Consider the following 21,643-nt stretch of genomic DNA (forward strand, 5'->3'; position numbering starts at 1 on the left):
CTCACTTAAATTGAGCAGGCATTAAAAAAAAAAAGGAACAGGACCCAATTAGACATAATATGAATAAAGAAAATTGAATCTAGACAAATAAAGGACATGCGCATTGATACTCGTTGACAGTAGTAAAACAGTTCATTGAGGAGCTCTTCCCTGTGGAATCAAGAAAAGTACTTCATAAAAAGGAAGTAATCCCTATCTAGGTCATAGAACGGAAGTGAAACATTTCAAGATGGAGAGTTCACGTCTTGCGGTCTGTTTCCTGATGCTGTTTGTTTTGCCAGTAATTAAATCTCATGGTAAATATAATGACTTTTAGGTATAGGTATAGGACAGAGATATTATAAATATAAACATTCTTATTAATTTAACTAATTAATACAAGTAAACGATCTAAATCTATATCAAAGCGCCGTTCTTAAATCACTAGTCCTCAGGAAATCTAAATAAATGATGAAGCGCAAGGATTTTTGGTGAAAACGTTCAAGAAGTCTTCGTTGTTTTCTCGGCCTACTTTCTGTATAATATTCATGTCTCGGGTCCATATAGAAGGGTTGAAGGAACCACCGCTTGGTAGACACTGATTTTTTTGTAGGCAGGCGGAGCGATTTACCTGGTGGTGTCCAAAAGCTGTACTAGCCCTGGCCAGACTGTTATTAACTTCACTAGAAATCAATGTCTCGTTTGATATTATGCTTCCTAGATATGTGAAGTGGCCTACCACGTTAAAGGGGATGTCCATTTACTTTGATCTTTGACTTCTGTTGGCGGCAGCGTATGCAAACTCATTGACAGGCGATCTGGAGTTATGAGTTATAAATCTCTTTTCTAATACAGTGATGCCCAGCTTCCGGACCGTGATGCGGTACTATCTGGACCCTAAGACCATCAGTCCACACTGCATAAAGAAGCCGCTAGGTTTTTACAATTGCGTGGCCCTCCAAGTCAAATAGTTTGCCGTCCCCTGTCCTACTGTACCGATGTTTCAAATTTTGTTTCAAGACGTAATCCTGTCAATATTGTCCGTCCACACTTCTTAGCATTAAAGTTTTAATGTTTACAACGGGAGTTCGTTCCCAGGCTGTTCATATCACGAGAAATAAATGAGCTTGTTCAGGTCGTGTGCTATGCGCTCTGGGCCGCCGTGTCGATTGTCCTGGGTTCGAACCCTTCCGTCCTGAGGGAGGTCTGGGTTAGGGTGTAATGATGTTCAGCTCTGAAAAATCCTCCGAAACACGTGCAGCAAACTAAAAACAAAGAAGCAAAGAGCATCAGCAGCTAAACCTTTTTTTTTTCCCCACTCAGAATGTAAACTGGGATACTATGGACACACATGTGAGAATAAGTGTGGGGAGTGCGTCGGTGGCCCGATCTTTTGTGACCCTGGAAGTGGACATTGTTATAATGGATGTGCTTGGGGCTACAGAGGAAAGACATGCACAGAAAGTAAGTACATCCTACTGGGAAGTTAGAAAGACAAAGATCGAGAGAACGAGAAAAAGACAGTGACAGGTAGTAAAAGACAGTGACAGGTAGTAAAAGACAGTGACAGGTAGTAAAAGACAGTGACTGGTAGAAAAAGACAGTGACGGGTAGAAAAAGACAGTGAAATAGCCAGGAAAAGAAAGAGCGAGAGAAAGAGCGACAAAGACAGAAAGAAGTAACCAAAGAACTAGAGAGAGACACCGAGATTACTCTCATATCTCTCAGTACTGCAAAATTTAAGTACTTTTTTTTTCTATATGAAACAAGATTAATTATTTGCCACTAATTAATCAACAAAATGATAAATTTTGTTTATTGATTCGTGTATTGTCTTTGGCAATGAATAGTTGTGCAAAGTTTCAACTTGATCTGAGATTAGGAAGTGGTAGAAATAACGTGTACAAGATTTGTACCAGACAGAGTTAATATAAGCTTTGTAAACAAAAATAAAGAAAAAAGAGAAGTAAACTATGAGAGCGAGTAAGAGGGGGACAGCTAGGAAAAATGGAGAGAAAGAGAAATCGAATGAGAGAGACTATTTGTGTCCTAATGAGAGAGAGAGAAGAGAGAAAGATATAAAGAATATTTTTGTTACACATCTATAGTTGTTTTTTTTGACATTGTGAACATTATAGGATTCATAGTGAGATGTACTTCCCAATTCGATTGCAAAAAAAAAAGATTTTTTAGTTAGTTATTAGATAGATAGATAGATAGATAGATAGATAGATAGATAGATAGATAGATAGATAGATAGATAGATAGATAGATAGATAGATAGATAAGATAGATAGATAGATAGATAGATAGATAGATAGATAGATAGATAGATAGATAGAGATATCTTTCAACTTCTCAAGACTAAAATCACACAACATTAAACAATATTGGCGCCTCTGCCTGTTTATATCACCTCTGTTCACTAAATAAAAACCCAGCCAGAAATCATCCATCCAATTCGTTAGACCAGAAATCAATAAAGCTGACCAGTTTGTCTCTTCAGGGAGTACTCATTGAGAAATTTGACCTGCCAGATTGTCACTCGTCTTTTTTTTTTTTTTCCTCATTTCGAGATTCTCTCCTCTTACTGTCGCAAAGCCATTTACACACATAAAAAAAAAAGAATTTTCAATATTTTAGATTTTTATGTTTCAGGATTTAAAAATAATAAAAATGAAAATAATTCCAAAATATTTGTGTACAAGGAGATAAAACTCTTGGATTTCATTTCTCCAGAGGTTAACTGATATTGGAATGGCTGGAGTCTGAGTGTGCAGCCTGAGTTATTGCGAGTTATCGTGCTTTGAAAACAAGGTCGTTCACTAGATGTCGCTTGGACTTGCTTAAAAATGGCGATGCGCTGTAAACAATAGTCTGTCTCGAGGTTTGGGTAACCGAGTGCGGGGCCTTGAACAATGTCAGGACATAGATATATTCATTTCATTTGACACAGATGCGCTTTGTTTTTGGACAGTTTTATCTTTCCATAGTATCAGTTTGACACATTAGCGGTGTCAGTTTGACATGTCAGATATTCTTTTGACACATAAAGTATCAGTTTAGCAAGTCAGTTATCCATTTGACAAGTCAGTTAACAGTTTGACAAGTCAATTATCAGTTTGAAAAGTCAGTTATCTGTTTGACAAGTCAGTAATCAGTTTGATAAGTCAGTTATCAGTCTGACAAATCTACGGACAAATCACATCCTGTATTACTTGCGTTTTGTTAATGTTGGTCATCATTACTTACTTTTTAAAAAATCTAAATATTAGATGGGGGGGGGGGTATAAGGATATGAAAAATATACAATGGAGAATATTCAAGTAGACCTATCACAGTAATGATTTTTAAGTCAATCCTTTTATGCGAATCCTATTATTAGCTGGCAAAGTGTTCGTTGGTTCAGAAAGGTGTGTAGACACTTGGTGGTATCGGATCTTGAAAACTGCTCTAACTATTTCCCTAAAAATTTTACAGTTTATGTATATCTTTGGGGAAAAATGACTAGCTGATTGGCCACACATGGAAAACTCTGGTCTGACCATTATACTTTTTTCAAAATATAATCATCTCAAAATAAACTCAAACTCTAATGATTTTTATCTTGAACACACGTCAGTGGAAATTCTAGCAAATATTCCTAATTAGTTTATAGAAACATTTAGACGGTCAGGAACATTTATCGCACAGTCTTATGTAGAAATCAGTGTAGACAACTGTCTTCCTATATTTGTTGGTCTGGATCTATATCACCGAACTAGAATTTTAAATACTCTGAGTAGATTTATACAAGAATTCTTTTCGGGGGAGGGATTCGAAGGGGCTAAAAAAGTTCCACATTTTTTAAATCTATCAATCATTAGTTATTACGAGCAACAGAATCACTGGTAGAAACAATCAACTTCATAAAGGAAGAATTATATTAAAAAACAACATTGTTTTCCTGCTTCCCTAGTGCCTTTACTGAATGGAATGGGTTGCCTGAATCAGACAGGAAAAGCAATGACGTAGTAGAGTTTAAAATCTCTAATTAACAAGGCAAGACTAGATTAACACGACTTTTGATGGGGCGTCTTTCATTTATAAGATAAGATAAAGGTGGAAAGACAGGATGTTTACAAACATTTTTTAGTGGATAAAAGAGAAGTCTCTAATTAAAAATCTGAGTAATCTGTGTGCACATAATCCTTCTCTTCAAACCCCCGTCACACACACACACACATTTTTTCACACATAATCTCAGTCTTTAAAACAAGTGTTTCTGCGGTATTGGAAGAGGAAGATATGGACGGGGACACACACACACACACACACACACACACAGACACACACACACACACACACACCCCTACTTGGCTATTTTGTTCGACTTGATCCTGTTTCTTGGGTGTGACTTGGTTTTACCACTAAAAACCTCCCCCCCCCCCTTTTCCACTCTCAAAATGGATGGCTGCCTGGTCGTGCGGTTTGCGCGCTGGACTGTCGTTCGGATTTACCGACGGTCGAGGGTTCAAACCCTGCCCGCTCCCATCCCCCCTTGTCCTGCGGGAGGTTTGGACTAGGAAGTAAACTATCTTCTACTCTGAAGGAACATCCGAAACATGTCAAACATTTTACAGCAAAACAAACATAATGTCAAGTAAAGAATAAGTAGCTAGACTCTGGAAGTAAGGATGTGATTACGTCTAATAACCAACCCCCCAAAAAAATGATATTAACTCTTTCTCTCCTAACTGACGATACCAGCGTTGATTCAATCAGAATGTGGTAAATAATTACGGAGAGAAAGAGTTAAGGATCATGGTAGGGTACCGACCGTTCTGGAAAGGTTTGGATTTAAGGAAGCCTCCAGGGGCCTCAACTAGAAGGGGGCCTTCCAGGAAAGTGGGGGGAAAAATCCATATTTCGACGAGTCATCATTTTGTATACGAATTGATGCTGTGTGTTTCAGAATGTCCTCCTGGAACTTATGGCGTCTCTTGCAGTAGTACATGTTCCCCCAACTGCTTGGACCCGATCTGTGACTTCAGGAGAGGCAACTGTACGCAACGTGGCTGTAAGGCTGGTTACATGGGTAAAGACTGCACCAAAGGTGATTTTTTTTTTTTAACGTTAATGTCACGCGTAGTGTTTAGGTATCTATCGAAGAACTTGGAGGTGTGATGGAGTCATGTAAACCTCTTGGGGGGGGGGAGTGAATTATGGTCCTGGGGAATGATGGAGTCATGTAAACCTCTTGGGGGGTGAATTCTGGTCCTGGGGAATGATGGAGTCATGTAAACCTCTTGGGGGAGGGGTGAATTCTGGTCCTGGGGAATGATGGAGTCATGTAAACCTCTTGGGGGGTGAATTCTGGTCCTGGGGAATGATGGAGTCATGTAAACCTCTTGGGGGTGAATTCTGGTCCTGGGGAATGATGGAGTCATGTAAACCTCTTGGGGGGTGAATTCTGGTCCTGGGGAATGATGGTGTCATGTAAACCTCTTGGGGGAGGGGTGAATTCTGGTCCTGGGGAATTATGGAGTCATGTAAACCTCTTGGGGGTGAATTCTGGTCCTGGGGAACTATACTTGACTAAACCCTTCTACGCTTGTGTACCGCTGATCCTGTAGTGATGAAGCATTATAAGAAATGAATAAAACAAGAAATTTTTGAACAGCTTCATAAAGCATGAACTTTTAAAAATATTTTTATGTTTTTCGATAATATGTTTCTTTTTTTTCCCTCCATTTTTTATGTTAGTAGTGAGTGTGTGTGTAGATAACAGATCTCTACCAATATGTTCCACCATACTGTGACCATAGAGTGTCGTTCATGTTAAAGTTGTGTGCTCTCTTTACGCAGCTTGCCCGGTGGGTTACTATGGGGACAAGTGTGCGTCTCGTTGTGCCTGCGTTGAGGACTGCGGATGTGACCATGTCAATGGCACCTGTTTCTCTCTAGATCAATGTCACACTCATGACCCTAAGGCTAAGGCAGGTCAGTATTTAGTGTGATCACTCTGGAAAGTTTATTATACCCCCCGGCACTACATTTGAATATATCTATATCTCTATTGAAATGTGCTGATAGAGACTGTGGTCGTCCGCAGCCCCAGACAACTAATCCAACTTTCAGGCGTATTTTTGCATTATTTTATCACAAATCTATACTCTAAGCGCATTAGGCTCTGATTGATTCATTCATGTACTGACTGACATATCACCGATTCTTCCATTTTCCGGGGACGAACAAATACGAACATTTAACCGGTTACTACTTTCTGTGTGCCTAGAACAACACAGCAGCGATCGACACAGCAGCGGTTAAATTTAAGGAACACGATTTTTTATTCACGATTTCGACCGAACCTTTTTTTCTCATTTGTAAATCCTACATTTAAAATTGTTTTAAAACATTACAACCTTATACTTCCGCTTACTTTTTGTGCGTCATTTCCGCTGATTCTAAAAAAAAATTGTTAAATTTCCGTATTTGTCCACACTGAGAAACCTTAGTTTGACCGTTATAAGTTTTCAAAGTAAAAAAAATTAATTTGGCTAGAGCAGGGGTCGGCAACCTGCGACTCGCGAGCCACATGTGGCTCTTTGGATGTTAAGCTGCGGCTCTTTAGTTTCATACTCAAATATTATTTATTTTATCGAAAAAAAAATTGAATCGATTAACTAAGATTAGGCACCGATTCTATCTCTCAGCCACTTGTACTTGCACCCATCCCCGTGTCTTCAAATGTAACATATTTGCAGGTGGAAGATATTCAACCTTCTTCTTCCTTATCAATAATATAGATAAATCTTGCGACATAAAAGACAGGGCACAAGTTGGCTTTCTGTCAGGTATATGTCTTCTAGTGACAAACTAGAGGAGAATATTTAGCGAATGCCGAGCAAAAATGCCTCGAAGACAAGCTCTATTTAAATTAACTCGTTTCAATAGCAACTGATGGAGGCACAAGTGTGACAGGAAAAAATAAAGGAGAATCTGCGATTCTCCACGAATTTCTTATACCAAGAAGCGCTTGTCAAAAGCACTCTACCAGCGTCAGTTTAAAGAATTTTTAAACGAAATGGAGACTCATTATTCCGACCGTCTTCTTCCCAATAAAGTGCGATGGCTTTCTACAGGTATGGTGTTGAAACTTTCAACTTTGTGCTTGAATGAAATAAATACATTCCTAAATGAGAAGGGTATTAGTCACCCAGAATTAGAGAACGACAAATGGTTGCAATAATGTTACTTTATGATGGATATTACAGCAAAAGTAAAGGAGATGAATCCATAACTACAAGAAAATGAAAACCCAGCCGATGTTTTGGTAGAAGATAAGAGCGGCGTCTGAGCAGTAAAGCGAGTTAGAATCTTGGTGAAGACTGGGATTTTTAATCGCTGGATATTTTTTGGCTCTTCTAAATACACCCATCTCTAAATGGATGCCTGACATTAGTTGAGGAAAGTAAAGGCGGTTGGTCGATATGCTGGCCACATGACACCCTTGGTAACCGTGGACAACAGAAAGAGATTACCTTTACATCATCTGCCCTATAGATAGCAAGATCTGAAAGGGAAGCTTTATTTTACTTATTCATAAATGACTTCATCTTCACTTTCTAAAGCAATATCGCGATAAAATTATTGACAGGAATTGCTTAAGCACAGTTATTTTTTTAAAAAATACAGATGAATTTGCTGAGAGATTTGAGCATTTCAAAACCAACAAAACCATTCTAGCATTCATAGTAAATCTCCTCAACACAAATAGTAACGAAATCCACATTGAGCCATTTGGAATTGATACTGAACTTTAAAAAGTAAAGCTTTCTGGAGCGGAAAATTTGCAGATTTGAAAAGCAAGTTTGAAAAGTTGGATGTCCCGAAATGTATGTACGTAACGCAACAAAAGTGGACAGGTTTCAAAGAAATGCCGCGAGATGAGGCACTTATATTCGACGCATGGAATAGTCTTCCAGATTGCTACAGTGAAGTGAAAAGATTGGCAATTGGAGTGCTGACTATATTCGGATCGACATATTCATGCGAGCTAGCGTTCTCTTGCCAACTAAAGAATGAAAATTTAGAGTCGTGTTTGAAACTAAAAACAAATGTATTCCAAACTTTCTAAAACCAAAGCCATTTATTGAATTTGCTCAAGTGTTTTGTTATTGAAGTACAAGTTAGTGTTGTATGTAAATGTTTAATTCTGTTGGTATATTTACTTACAATAAGTAATTATCTAATAATGCCATATATAAATTATCTAATTTGTTGTGAAAAACACTAGTCATATATAAATAAATAGATATTTTTCTTTTGAATAAATAGATTCATTTTTATTTATCAAAGAACTTTATTTATGCTAGTAGGCATACTATTTAAAGTTGGCAAGAAAAAAATTTGTGGCTCTTTAAAAACTTAAAAATTTTGTAAATTGTAATTTTTTGCTCTTCCGACTCTAAAGGTTGCCGACCCCTGGGCTAGAGAACGTAAAACCATCTTGAACGGACGTTTTAAAGTATTTCCTCATTCGTTGAAGAGTTTCATAAATTAGTGTTTATGAACAAAATTGTCGTCGTCTTCTAAGTCTAGATCTCAGGTCCTATCATATGGAGTATTATTAAGTCTAGTAGATCTATACATTCACTCAACCAGGTTTCTTTCTCACGGGGGAAGGGGGATTGTTGTTTAATCTAACCTTTATTAGTTATTAAGAGAAAAACAATCGCTCTATAAGCTATGTTAAGGTTGTATTGTCTTTTTTGGAAAAGTATTTTTAATGTTTTTCTTGTGAATCATCCAGTCATTGCATCAGGCAGTCACTTTCAAAGTTGCGATGTGTACAAGTTACTGTAGAATCTCTAGGACACAAATCAGTTTGGCTTCACTCTCCATTGAGCGAGAAACAACAAAAGACCCACTTACGAAATTGGATGTTGATATCCATGTATAAGAACAGAACGTTATAATCGTGTGTGTCACAGTTCTGTTTATTCTGTCGCCTTCAGCTTACAGAAAAGGAGCCCATTATATAATATTCTTGAATCAGGGTCCGCGGATACCACGCCATACCATAAGGTATCTCTTATCTTATGCTTGGGCTATGCCTGGATGCAGTGGACCATAACAGTAAGACAAACGTTGACTTTTCTTGAATCAGTGGCTAGTCCTGTAGTTCACTAATTATAGCTAGTTGATACTTTGACATCGCTGAGTATCTCAACATATATTATGTCTCTTACTCCATTTGTTATGCCCTTGACCTCATTTTTTATGTCCTTACCCTCAAGATGAACTTCTCTATCGGGTATCTTGCTTCTACAGGTCAATCCCGCTGGCAAAGAGCCGAGTCTATAGAGAAGAGAGAGGCACAGCAAGAGACAATTGGTCAACAGACAAACACTGTAAAAACACCACAGGGTCCAGCAGATGACGAAGGAACGGCAGGCGAGACTAAAGAACGCGAAAGTAAGTTCAAATCTCCGCCAGACTATTTTTACAATACCTCTATTCAAGTCACTCCTTCGTGGAGGGTGGACGCTTATCTCGAGTACAGCTCTAACGATTTTCCTAGAAATTTAACAGTTGATGTTTATCTCTGAGAAAAAAAAATTCCTAGCTCGTTGGCCACATGGGGAAAATTCTAGCTTGACGTTATAATTTTCAAAGTAAAAAATATATAATTTGGCTAGAGACAAATCAATCTAGGCTTATCGACAACTCCATAAACTGTAACATATTACCGTAAGTATGCGACAACATTAAATTTAAAGTTGCTTCAATTTTATTGAAGTTTAAAAGCGTTGCTTGTATTTTTACGTAAATCTAATATAAATAACATCTACATTCTAGATTCTAAATCAGAGCTTTGTGACTTAGGTCTAGTGTTAGACGTAGATGTCCATATATAAACATACACATAAATAACCGCATATCTTCCCCCTGATTAGAACTTCCCCCTTTCAGACCTTGCGATCTATAAAGCTGGCCGATTCAGAAAATGCGGACCAGTGGTTCAGCGTTCTGTGATTAGCTTTTACAACCAAATGAGAGTACTGGGACCACTAGCGAAGAATACAGTTTAAATTTTATTGGGAAACTTATGTTACTCTGACATATTTTCCACACTTTGCTCATGGCAGCAGATGCCAATCATAAACGGGGGTTTTATCACTTTTATTGATTCTCCATCTCTTGTTATGTTTGACCCTAGGTATTTACACTTCTATTGTTTAGCCATTCAAATGTATGCAACATAATAATAATAATAATAATAATTATTATTATTATAGAGGGACCTGGTACTACAGTCCGTGGAGGGCCCTGGCACTACAGTCCATGGAGGGCCCTGGCACTACAGAACATGAATGGCCCTGGCACTACAGTCCATGGAGGGCCCTGGCACTACAGCCCATGGAGGGCCCAGGCACTACAACCCATGGAGGGCCCTGACCTGCTCTAGCACATCTCTCCATTCTGATCTATCCTGTGCTCTACGTCTCTTGACGGTAGGAGGGGCTTCTCAGCCACAACATATGCCCAACCTGTGACCGCAGAGGATTGTCCTCTTTAGACACACAAGAAGCTGCAAAGGGAAAACATGGTCTCTTGAGACGTCAAATGCCACAGAACGTCTCCAGGCCCGGATTATCAGCTGTTTTAGATCTGCCTCTACATCATCAAGCCACGCACGAAGTCCTGTATGGCACCATACATTTTTCTGAAGATTTTTCTTTCCCAAGTATTTAGCAGATTTTCTGTTGGGTTTTGTCAGCGTCCTGGTATCACTGACATACATAACAACTGGTCTTAGGATTGTTTTGTAGACAGCTTTCTTTGTTCTCTTAGATATCAATTTGCTTTTTAAGTTTGTGTTGTGTGTTATTGAAAGTTCTGTTGCCTGTCGCTAGTCGTTCCTTTACTTCCGAGATTTTGACGTTTTTTTCATGTCTCATGCTTCCTAAATATTTAAACGTTTCTACGTTTTCAAACGTGTGGTCCATAATTTGCATACATTGTTCTTCTGCCTGATTTTCTCTTGTTAATAGAACAAGCTTAGGTTTGTTGTCATTTATTTCAAGTCGTGCTATTAAAACAATTATTTCACAACTGTAAAAAAAAAAAAAGGATTATTGATTTCTATATGGATATACGTAAATAGTCCATGACTGAAGCTATCACTATGTTGAAAGAAAGAAAATATTTCATTCGTAATCATTAACCATAGTTTAAAAAAAAAAAATTTAAAGCATTTTAAACAATTAGTTCAAGTCAAATAAAATCAAAGCGTTCAAAACTTAGACATATCCCATAGTCGTAATGCCGCAATCATCTCGAATGTCGCTAATCTGGAGGTAGAAACTCAATCTTTAGTTGACTGATTTACTAAACTTCCTCTCCATCTTGTTCAACATCGGTGGGGGGGGGGGGATGTTTATGCTTCGTATTGTTTATTTTAGCTCTCAAACTCTAATGAAGATAAATAGAAAACTTTAAAATGAACCACACACTGAAACCTGACGCTGTGCGGTGTGTGTGTGTGAGAGAGAGAGAGAGAGAGACGAGTTCAGTTACAAGCAATTAGCCTTGTTAATATAAAGATTAACAAAGTATTATATTTAAACAAAAGTTAATAAAATGTTTATAATCGTCTTTATAGTTTGTCACGTCTATAAATTAGTATAAGAGTCTCTTCATTTTTTTTTAAATTATATTATACTTTAGTATAAAATTGTATCCATTTTCTAATCCCTTTCGAGTTATAGTCAGGGGCGGACTGACTATATGGGCATTCGTGCTAATGCCCGGTGGGCCGGTACCCGAATGGGCCGATAGGGCCGCATGAATGCCAACATGACATTGTAGGAGGTTCAATCCCTTTTTGGGCCTAAACACTGATCGATCAAAAGCAACATAAGGCCTATGTTTCTTCTAAGATATAGAACTCACTGTGTGCATGCGTACAGTTATCGATGCATCATCAAACTTAACATAATTGATTTTTAGGTCAGTTGGTTGTAAAAAGAGGCCCATCATATAAAATATAATTAATGGGCTGGATTGTAGGCCTACAAGAAATGCCCGGGCCGATATTAACACCCAGCCCGCCCATGAATATAGATAATTGTATGTTTGAACATTGGTTTGTTTGTTGTTGTTGTTTTTATCAACTCATTCTGTCCGTCTGTCTGTCTGGTAAAAGGTTTGTACAATTTATTTCTCCGACACCCAATCTCGGTCAAATTTTTCCCCGAGTGTCCCGTGCCATCGTTCTGACAAACCAGCTACAAAATGTTTAGCTGAACACGGGATGATCAAGTCCGTTACAAACATATCAACCCTTCTTAGCCCTTCTTAGTCCAGCTTTATATGACCTGCGCTCTTCAAACTGGGTCAAATTGTGTGCTGTAGACGCCAGGAGAATGAATGTCTGAATCTTTGAATGAAGCAAAAGGTTTGCGACGCTTTTCCAGAAATTGACTAAAGGAGGCACCAACGTCATTAACTCTTTCTCTCCGTAATTGTTTTCCTCGTTCCGATAGAATTATTTATTTTGCTCATTTGTATTTCACTACACTGTTATGATTAGACCTCAATAACTTTTTAATATCAGAAAATGTTATATTTGGTGTCGAGTTATAGGGAAATGCACGCGCTCTTTTTACACAACACAAATTAAAAGTTCATACATCCAAAATTCAATTTAGTTTAATGGGGGTCAAATCAACGTTGGCATCGTCAATTAGGAGAAAGAGTTCATTTTGATCGGAATCGAGGTTCACTAGTAAAGTTTAAGAAATACTGTTGCATTGTATTAACAAGACCTTTGATATTAATATCTGAATTTAATAAAAATGTTTGTTTTTTTAATATAATAGAGTTGCAAAAAAAAGGTAAATAGATAGACCTAGAATTCTAGAAAAGCGCAGCTTAACCCACTTCCTAAGAATACCATGATGATTGGAAGAGTGCCATTTGTTAAAAGTTCAAAATTTTGTGATTGAGCTATACGAAACAATTATTCTAGACTTAAGTATTAACATTATATCTTCATGTTTCTGTTTCCAGGTGCAGGCACACAGATGATGTGCTCAAAGTTGGAGAAAGAGTTCTCTGATTTAAAGGAGAAATGTGAGAGAATTGTTTTGAGACATAGTGCATAGATAGGGTGATATAGGTTAGGGTGATAGAGATAGAGTGCCTAGATAGGATGATATAGATTAGGGCAGCGGTTCTCAACCTTTTAAGCTCGGAGACCCCTTTTTACAATATACCACTCTGCCGCGACTCCCCCCCCCCAATAGACACACAGAGCAATAGAAGAATAGACAATAACAATCCTTATTTTTTGATGGTATTAGGCGACCCCTGGCAAATCGCGAACCACAGGTTGAGAACCACTGGATTAGGGTCATATAGATATAGTGCCTAGATAAATTATATAGATTAGGGTGATATAGATAGAGTGCCTAGATAGGATAATATAGATTAGTGTGATATAGATAGAGTGCCTAGATAGGATAATATAGATTAGTGTGATATAGATATAGTGCCTAGATAGAATAATATAGATTAGGGTGATATAGATAGAGTGCCTAGATAGGATAATATAGATTAGTGTGATATAGATAGAGTGCCTAGATAGGATGATATAGATTAGTGTGATATAGATAGAGTGCCTAGATAGGATGATATAGATTAGGGTGCTATAGATATAGTGCCTAGATAGGATGATATAGATTAGGGTGTTATAGATAGGTGCCTAGATAGGATGATATAGATTAGGGTGATAGAGGTAGAGAGCCTAGATATAGAAATTGAAATTTAAGTAGAGTCATTTTAAGATTTTAATAGAATGCCTCTTGGGGATTCACAGTCTGTCTACATATTTTATCTTGGCCACGATCTCTATCGCTCCTCTCGTAATAATGTTAAATAATCAAAGCCTCTCACGAATTTTTGTTTTATCCTACTTGGCGCGTGACTCGTTTTTGGGTCTCAATTTTTTTCACCGTCCTTTCCCATGTCCACCGCAGGGGGGAGGTGGAGGGGTCAAACGACTCGTCTGGGACCCCTACTAGGAGCATTTCTTGCCTTTTTTGTATACACCTTGTAGCTGTAGACGTGTGTGAAGTTTTTTTAGCATGTGTAAGGAAGGCAGAAAGGAGTACTCGACGTTTCGGGGGAGGCATTTTCGGCGCCACGGTCGTTTTGGCGCTATGGTCGTTTCGGCGCGATGGTCATTTTGGCGCAGTTGTTTTGGCGCGAGAACTTCTGACGATCATATATACAAACAAATTTTTTTTTATAATAAACATTTTTTTTCCGCTGGACTCTAGGGTATATAGAGTGTATATTCTCTCCCCTTTCCCTTTTTAAAAAAAGTTTTAATAATTTTGACTATTTCATGAACTTATATTGCAAACTATTGGACGGCTTCCTGGTCGTGTGGTATGAACGTCTAGAAGTTCCCGGGTTCGAAGAAATAGACGTTTAGAAATAGTTTGCGAATCGTGTTTTATGGAACTCCGCCTTGACTAGACAGTCCTTGACCTCTAGGTATTTCAAAGAATCAACTTCTTCTAATGCTTGGACTCTGGTCTTTTTATGTTTCTACGCCTGGATCTATACCGTTATTACCTTCATAACGGAGGCATTGTCTTTGAATCAAACGGTTGTTATGTTTCTTTTTAATTTTTTCTAGTAAGATATTTTTTTCTAATTCACATTTCACCCATGAAACCTTGTCTCACAAAAGAGATTGGACCATAGCGCACTGAGCATGCGATAAATATGAAATGCGCTCTGCAAAAGAAATCTTTTTTAAAATTCCGGCTCTGCACATCATAGCGGCCATTATGTACTACACTAATTGGGGCGCTGTCTTAAGAACTGGAATATCAAAGATGTTCTCAGTCTAAAAGCAGGGGCATAGCTAGGAATTTTCCTTCGCCCGGGGGGGGGGGCTTAACTTTTCGGGGGCCCCTGGATTTTGCGTAATATTTCATTTTCAATGTAAAAAACACTCATTAGTGTGCCCCCCGCAAGTGGGGGCCCGGGGGGAATTTCAAATTCTCCCCCTCCTACCACACCCTAGATACGCCACTGTATATAAGAGATAAACTTTCGTATGTAAGTTCTGTATCACGCAGATCTAACTACGGCCAAGACTCTACACAATACTAGATCTATTATCTGACTGACCACTTGCTTTATGCTATCTAACTTGTTGTATGCTTATATTTTCTCATTCAAGTAAATAACAAAGTGGACATCCCCCTGTGGCCACTCGTGGTATTACTAGCCATTATCTCAATCATACTCATTGCTATTGGACTTTGGTAAGAAAACTTAATCAGTGTTAGAATAAAATTGCTTTCGAGTCTACTTTTCATGGGGTGTATATTGTTTTTCTATATTTTGACAAAGCTTGTATCAATTCACTCTTTCTGTCTGGTCAAAAGTTTGTACACGTTAGTTCTCCCACACCCAATCTCTGGTCAAGTTGAAATTTGTCAAAATTATTACTGACAAAACAAGAATCAATAAAAAAAAATTAACAACTACTTAATTAACTATTGGTAATTAATTATTTTGTTTGGTATCGAACAAGCGAAAGAAATCGTACTTAGCAGATGGGGTGATATAAGTTGAATTAGTTCCCTTGAGGAGGCTTGAGCCCTGAGTTCGATTTCAAGTCGTACTACTTTACTTTTTTTTATTTGTTATTTATTTGTTATTTATTTGTTATTTATTTGTTATTTATTTGTTATTTATTTGTTATTTATTTGTTATCAGTTGCTTGATAGCATACACCTGGAACAAAAATAGTATTACCTTTAAAAACAGGCCTTCTAACCTTTTAACCGCCCTCTAGAGCCCCAAAAAGAGTTGCTGAGCATGTCAAAAACTTGTTTTTGTTGTTTATTTGTTAGTTTCTACAACATAAATGGGTTTTAAGTGGTATGCACTCTGGACTGTAGTCTTAATGGCCCCAGGTTTGGGTCCAGCGAGAGGGTTGGGTAGTAAAAATAGAAAGCTTTTATTCTGCAACTTATCATAGGATATCTTATCATAGGATATCTTATCACAGGAGTATCTTATCATAACAATATCTTATCATAGGAGTAGCTTGTACTTGTGACATTAGTCAAGTCTTACCATCATAATAAAAACTTTACGGAGTACCCAAATCTGAGACCTCCAAATCGACCACCCACACTGCCCCATTTGATCAATGCCCATATATTTGTATAGTTCTCTCTCTCACACACACACTTAGTCTTTCTCTCTCTCTCTGTCTCTCTCTCTTTCTCTCTGTCACTCTCTGTGTCTCTCTCTGTCTCTCTCTCACACACACTTAGTCTTTCTCTGTCTCTCTCTGTCTCTCGCTGTCTCTCTCTTTTTCTCTCTCTCTGTCTCTCTCTTTTTCTCTCTCTCTTTCTCTCTCTTTCTCTCTCTGTCTCTCTCTTTTTATCTCTCTCTGTCTCTCCCTGTCTCTTTATCTGTCTCTCTCTGTCTCTCCCTGTCTCTCTCTGTCTCTCTCTTTCTCTCTCGCTCTGTCTCTCTCTCTGTCTCTCTCTGTCACTCTCTCTGTCTCTCTCTGTCTCTCTCTCCCTCTCTGTCTCTCATCGCCTTTCGTCTCCTCCATCTGAGTTCTTTCATTCATGAAACCTTGCCACCAAGCAGCACCATGTAATCAATGACAATGCACTAAATGAGGTCACAACTTTTAATTTAAGTGGCACACGGACACGCTGTCACAATTAAACGATAACCTACATTCCATTCAAAAGAGAATGTACGCCTAAAATGTTTAGGTAACGGCACGTGTTTTGCTTGGAAATAATCGTGATTTCCTGTAACGATGCAGTCCCAAGGGACAGACCAGACGTGGTGAATGACTTCACGCCCACTTGTGCCTGACTTCCTTGTCTTGTTTGTATTTCCCCCCAGGGACATGCTACAGCAGTACAAACGTGAGGTCTACATGGCGCAATGGGAGAAAGAAAATCTGGACAAGCCACTGGAAGAGGCTGCCCTATTAGCCCAATCGGTGGATTGATTCAAGTGCAGTCACACACTTGCTTGCTCTCTTAGCACTGACTGATGATAGATTGATGCTCTGTCCATTGCTCAGCTTTGTTTAGGCACAGCCTGGTGATGAATTAATGTGTCTCTTTATCTCTATACCTCTCTCTTTCTGTCTCTTTATTTCTATACTTCTCTCTCTCTCTCTCTCTCTTTCTACCTCTTTTATAGACCTATAGACCTCTTTCCATCTCTCTCTCTCTGTCTGCATTTTTCATCTGTATACCCCGCTCTCTCTCTTTCTCTCTCTGCCTCTCTCTATACCGCGCTCTCTCTGCCTATCTCTCTATATATAGATATGACTCTTTTTTTCTCTCTATGCCTATCTTACTTTTACTCTCTATGTCTCTCTTTCTATGCCTTTCTCTTATGCATCTCTGTCTACGTCTCTCTCTCTCTCTCTCTCTCTGCCACTTTCTTTCTTTCTCAGTGTTCTTGTTTCTTTTGTTCATCTTACCTGCCATTTTCCTTCACTCTTCACTTGGACAGTTCACATCTAAATTCACATCTGGATCACTTCCTACGTGAGCCCAGTGAGTAGATAATCACGTGATAACAGACTGCCCTACCACCCGCCAGTCTTGCTTGGTGAATGATTTGTCACCTGGGTACTTTCCTGACATGAGATCTGACCGTTTACTCTGTAGCACACCCTTGGATATAACTATGTTGAGCTTTGTATACTTATTATTTTATTATTTAGAAATCAGATTTAATAATTACATAAATTGCTTCATTGTCTATTATTTGGGCTATTATTTGGGCTATAAAAAAAAAGAGAACTCGCCGTTTAGTCTAATTACCGAGTTAATGGAATGAGATATAATCTGCACAGCTGGTGTGCATTGCAGCTGGCTCCGGTGTTGGTGGAATAAGTTTCCTTTACTTCAGTAAGCAGAAGTTGTCAGTAAAAGGGCCAATCAAACCATTTTTTTTTTTGTTAATTGTAGGCTTGTTAATAAGTTAACATGTAAAATAAACTTTTTGATTATGAAAATGACGCTGTGTTTCTTAATTAAACGTTCTATTTGATTACACATACATCCTTTTTTTTTATTATTATTGGCATCTAAAAGGTGGTCTCCTTTTTGTCGTCAATTGATTTTCAGTTAAAATATTTAATTTAACTATACAATCAGCTTCTTGTACAATCTGTGTTTAGCAAGTTTAACACTAGCTCATAATAATAATAATAATAAATAATAATAACAACAATATACCCCATTGTTATATCAACCGAGGGGATAATAACAACTGACTTACAGATACCTTCAAGGCCCTTAACATTCCTAGGAACATCCTTGTTGCCTGTCAGAGGGCGGTACTGCTGCAGACCTGCCACATCACCAGAAAATTCCTCAGTGGAAACTGTTTAAGGGACTACGATGAAGTTTGTTTCTCTTTAACGAAAGTAGACACTGGCAGCGCCAGAGAATGACTACTCTTTCGTTTTTAAAATGATAATAATAATAATAATAATAAAATGAAAGTAAAAAAAAAAAGAGTTGTGAGATTAAGCGACTTCAGACTATGGTACATGTAGAATTGAAGATCTGCCCAGTGGTACTAGTGTGGTTCTGTCTGAAGACGTTCCATTCGGAATTTCTGACGTATTTTTCCGTTCTTGACGACTGGAAGTCTTTTTTCTACTATCTTACATGCTTCGTATATTCCTTCATAATTGAAGGGTTTTTTTTTACATCCTAGATCAAAACCTACCGCAGGACGGAGAGAGATGGCGAAAGGCAGGGTTCGAACCGGGGACCATCGAGACGAGAATCCAGAGCTCATACCAAGCAGCCATCCTAGATGTCCAACTATCGCTAGATTTCAAAGCCGGTTTAATGCGGAAAATACTACGAGTGCCGAGATTTCAATTCAGTAGCAATAAGAATAGACAGAACAGATAATAGCATTTCCAAGAAATGTTCAAACAAAATTTAGTGAAACTCGATGCTAAGGCGATTTCGACTCTGTTACATTTCGGCTCGACCTAGTATTAAAACTAGGGGAAAAAAAACTATACTTGAAACACGAGGGGGGGAGGGGCTCTGTGAGCACACTTTCTTCATGGATCCAGAGCCTGAAGGCAAAGGAGCAAAAGTTCGTTTCGCACTTAACACAGCAATAAAAGTGTTATGGGGTGTATGCAGAGGCGTAGCTAGGGTGGGGAGAGGGGGGGAAAATTTGAAAAAACTCCGGGCCCCCACTTGAGGGGGGCTCCAAAGGAGTTTTTTTACATTAAATATTAAATATTACACAGGATGCAGGGAGAGGTAAATCCCCCCGGACCCCCAAATGGTGGCCAGTTCCTAGCTACGCCACTGGCTGTATGTGTGTGTTTCTAGATAATAAAATCATGGGGATGATTCTTGGGTAGACTAAAGCGTTTCTGGTGAAACCATAGGCTGGTCTGTCATAATGAATGCTAATTTAAATCGTGTGGTTGATAGTTGATTGGAGGTAACGTGAGACAAAGAAAGACGTGAAGCAAGTTGTTTTAAATCTCATGTCCCTAAAGTGTGCCGATGTGCCCAAAACTCAAACTCAAATCTCATGTCCCTAAAGTGTGCCGATGTGCCCAAAACTCAAACTCAAATCTCATGTCCCTAAAGTGTGCCGATGTGCCCAAAACTCAAACTCAAATCTCATGTCCCTAAAGTGTGCCGATGTGCCCAAAACTCAAATCTCATGTCCCTAAAGTGTGCCGATGTGCCCAAAACTCAAATCTCATGTCCCTAAAGTGTGCCGATGTGCCCAAAACTCAAATCTCATGTCCCTAAAGTGTGCCAATGTGCCCAAAACTCAAATCTCATGTCCCTAAAGTGTGCCGATGTGCCCAAAACTCAAATCGCATGTCCCTAAAGTGTGCCGATGTGCCCAAAACTCAAATCTCATGTCCCTAAAGTGTGCCGATGTGCCCAAAACTCAAATCTCATGTCCCTAAAGTGTGCCGATGTGCCCAAAACTCAAATCTCATGTCCCTAAAGTGTGCCGATGTGCCCAAAACTCAAATCTCATGTCCCTAAAGTGTGCCGATGTGCCCAAAACTCAAATCTCATGTCCCTAAAGTGTGCCGATGTGCCCAAAACTCAAATCTCATGTCCCTAAAGTGTGCCGATGTGCCCAAAACTCAAATCTCATGTCCCTAAAGTGTGCCGATGTGCCCAAAACTCAAATCTCATGTCCCTAAAGTGTGCCGATGTGCCCAAAACTCAAATCTCATGTCCCTAAAGTGTGCCGATGTGCCCAAAACTCAAATCTCATGTCCCTAAAGTGTGCCGATGTGCCCAAAACTCAAATCTCATGTCCCTAAAGTGTGCCGATGTGCCCAAAACTCAAATCTCATGTCCCTAAAGTGTGCCGATGTGCCCAAAACTCAAATCTCATGTCCCTAAAGTGTGCCGATGTGCCCAAAACTCAAATCTCATGTCCCTAAAGTGTGCCGATGTGCCCAAAACTCAAATCTCATGTCCCTAAAGTGTGCCGATGTGCCCAAAACTCAAATCTCATGTCCCTAAAGTGTGCCGATGTGCCCAAAACTCAAATCTCATGTCCCTAAAGTGTGCCGATGTGCCCAAAACTCAAATCTCATGTCCCTAAAGTGTGCCGATGTGCCCAAAACTCAAATCTCATGTCCCTAAAGTGTGCCGATGTGCCCAAAACTCAAATCTCATGTCCCTAAAGTGTGCCGATGTGCCCAAAACTCAAATCTCATGTCCCTAAAGTGTGCCGATGTGCCCAAAACTCAAATCTCATGTCCCTAAAGTGTGCCGATGTGCCCAAAACTCAAATCTCATGTCCCTAAAGTGTGCCGATGTGCCCAAAACTCAAATCTCATGTCCCTAAAGTGTGCCGATGTGCCCAAAACTCAAATCTCATGTCCCTAAAGTGTGCCGATGTGCCCAAAACTCAAATCTCATGTCCCTAAAGTGTGCCGATGTGCCCAAAACTCAAATCTCATGTCCCTAAAGTGTGCCGATGTGCCCAAAACTCAAATCTCATGTCCCTAAAGTGTGCCGATGTGCCCAAAACTCAAATCTCATGTCCCTAAAGTGTGCCGATGTGCCCAAAACTCAAATCTCATGTCCCTAAAGTGTGCCGATGTGCCCAAAACTCAAATCTCATGTCCCTAAAGTGTGCCGATGTGCCCAAAACTCAAATCTCATGTCCCTAAAGTGTGCCGATGTGCCCAAAACTCAAATCTCATGTCCCTAAAGTGTGCCGATGTGCCCAAAACTCAAATCTCATGTCCCTAAAGTGTGCCGATGTGCCCAAAACTCAAATCTCATGTCCCTAAAGTGTGCCGATGTGCCCAAAACTCAAATCTCATGTCCCTAAAGTGTGCCGATGTGCCCAAAACTCAAATCTCATGTCCCTAAAGTGTGCCGATGTGCCCAAAACTCAAATCTCATGTCCCTAAAGTGTGCCGATGTGCCCAAACTCAAATCTCATGTCCCTAAAGTGTGCCGATGTGCCCAAAACTCAAATCTCATGTCCCTAAAGTGTGCCGATGTGCCCAAAACTCAAATCTCATGTCCCTAAAGTGTGCCGATGTGCCCAAAACTCAAATCTCATG

General features: G+C 39.1%; 1 protein-coding gene across 1 annotated transcript; it reads left to right on the forward strand.

The window, feature by feature from the left end:
- The first annotated feature begins 183 nt into the window (after window positions 1–183).
- LOC106074767 (multiple epidermal growth factor-like domains protein 6) lies at window positions 184–18,103 on the forward strand. The gene is made up of 8 exons (XM_056025505.1): window positions 184–296; window positions 1,303–1,443; window positions 4,934–5,074; window positions 5,827–5,961; window positions 9,298–9,441; window positions 13,042–13,104; window positions 15,230–15,314; window positions 16,930–18,103. Exons 1-8 carry the CDS (start codon window positions 230–232, stop codon window positions 17,036–17,038), a joined length of 885 nt encoding a protein of 294 aa, XP_055881480.1. The 5' UTR covers window positions 184–229; the 3' UTR covers window positions 17,039–18,103.
- The last annotated feature ends 3,540 nt before the right edge of the window (window positions 18,104–21,643 follow it).

Source organism: Biomphalaria glabrata, chromosome 4 (genome assembly GCF_947242115.1).
Source record: "Biomphalaria glabrata chromosome 4, xgBioGlab47.1, whole genome shotgun sequence".
NCBI lineage: Eukaryota > Metazoa > Mollusca > Gastropoda > Planorbidae > Biomphalaria > Biomphalaria glabrata.